The 1,965-nt window shown below is 38.9% G+C and overlaps 1 protein-coding gene across 1 annotated transcript; it reads right to left on the bottom strand.

Annotated features, from left to right (window-relative positions):
* Window positions 1–307: 307 nt before the first annotated feature.
* On the bottom strand, window positions 308–1,175 carry LOC129351449 (uncharacterized). Its single transcript, XM_055020304.1, has 2 exons — window positions 1,061–1,175; window positions 308–948 (listed from the first exon to the last, which is right to left on the bottom strand). Exons 1-2 carry the CDS (start codon window positions 1,161–1,163, stop codon window positions 308–310), a joined length of 744 nt encoding a protein of 247 aa, XP_054876279.1. The 5' UTR covers window positions 1,164–1,175.
* Between the last annotated feature and the right edge of the window lie 790 nt (window positions 1,176–1,965).

Raw genomic sequence — 1,965 nt, forward strand, 5'->3', positions numbered from 1 at the left:
CAGGGGTTCTGGTCGGGTCCTGAAACTGGTTAACGAACCTGCTGGAGCTCAGAGACAAGATGAATGAACTCCAACAGTCGCATTCACTACAAATGTAGCTGCTGAAACATGCAGCAAGGCCTACAGTTGTTATGGTAGCTTTGTTAAAATCGATACTGTAGATCAGGGGTGTCGACATCCAGTCCTCGAGGGTCACTGTCCTGCAACTTTTAGATGAGCCTCTGCTGCACCACCTGAACAGAATAATTGGGTCATTAGCAAGACTCTGGAGAACTGATCTACACAAGGAGGAGGTAATTAAGCCATTTCATTTCTGTGTTTTGTACCTGTGGCACATCAAACTGCAGGTCAGTGGCCCTTGAGAACTGGAGTTTAACACCCCTGCTGTAGATGAACAAATGTGAAGCAGCTCTTTGACCAATAGAGCTACAGGGAATGCTGCTGTCAGTCCTACTAAGATATAGATTGGAATCCGTCCCCAAACCTTTGATTGTGGATTCACAGTCGTTCCCTGAGGTTTGACGTTATGTTTGGTTGACAAAACTGACAAGAGATGTCCCTGTTTCTTTTCCATCCGAGATTGAAGGTGAACTTTAACTTGACATTTTGCAGACCCAACTCCATAATCTGTCATCACGTCACACAGATACAGACCAGAGTCTTCAGTCCTCAGTCTGGACACATGGAGTCTGATTCGTCCTTCTCTGAGGACGTCTTTGTTGCTCTGGACTCGTCCTGAAAACTGATCATCCTGAGACTCTGACAGCTCAACACCTTTATATACATGATAGAGGGCAAGAACTCCATGATTAGTGATCAGATCACAGCTTATGAAGAAGGAATCAGTCGATGTGTGAGTCTTGGTGGTGAAGGTCCACTCCAGAGTGATGCTCTGCTTCTCCTCTGCCTGATAGCTGCTCTGTGTCACATTCACTACAAATGTTGCTGCTGAGGAGACAGAGAGGGAAAGAGAGGAGCAGACACACTGAGAACTGGAACATGGGAGTCTTTCAGCTCCATCTAGAGAGCTTTCTGTCACAAAGACAAGATGGAGACTGACCACAGAGACATGAGCTGAGGATGAGGAGCAGCAGGATGCTGGACATCATCTTCATCCTGAGAGAGGAAGAGGAGGAGAGGCAGCAGGACATCAGGATCATCATCACTAACAATATGAGGAACAACTGCAATTTTTGACTTAAAGTAATAATTAATTCTCAGGTAATAAATAAACACAAATATTTAATCATTCATAAATATGTGCTCTGTCTCTTCTTCTGGACAGCATCTTCGGTCTGTCTCCATGACAACAGATTGGACTGGAGATGAAATTAAATTAATTGCTGACACCAGAACTTAAATCTGAACTCTGTATCTAAGTTAGTAATTGTTATTAAATTCCTTAAATTTTAATATATGCTAATAAAAATCTTAATTTTTTTTAAATATATAAATAGATGCATTATGAAGGTGTTTTATAGTAATAGCAATAATAAACTAAAAGTTGTATGTCATCAAAATGTAATTTCTCTCATACATCTATTTATGAATGATATCATTCTGTGATGTATTTGTTCTGTCACAAAATGACAATAAATACAAAGACAAGAATCTACAGCAAAACAATGTTGTGAGATTTTACTTTATATTTCTGGAATCTAACTCCAGTTGAATTAAACTGAAGATACTTTATTCAGCGACTGCATTCATATTGTGCAGTATAGTTTAGTGAGTGGTTTAATGACGACTTCAATGCAAAACATCCAATCAGCAGCTTAAATATTTAAATTGACTCCTAAATCATTCTTTGAATGTCTATAAAATCTTCAGTCTGATCATATTTAATATATAATCTCTACTACTCCTGTAAAATATTGAAAGTGTACTGAATGTTTTTGAAACTATTTCAATTAAATGTTTTGTAGCTTAGATTTCTCCAAAGTAGAAAAACTTTTGGACCTGGTG

This window comes from Poeciliopsis prolifica, unplaced genomic scaffold (genome assembly GCF_027474105.1).
Source record: "Poeciliopsis prolifica strain line A6 unplaced genomic scaffold, Auburn_PproV2 SCAFFOLD066, whole genome shotgun sequence".
NCBI classification, from domain to species: Eukaryota; Metazoa; Chordata; class Actinopteri; order Cyprinodontiformes; family Poeciliidae; genus Poeciliopsis; species Poeciliopsis prolifica.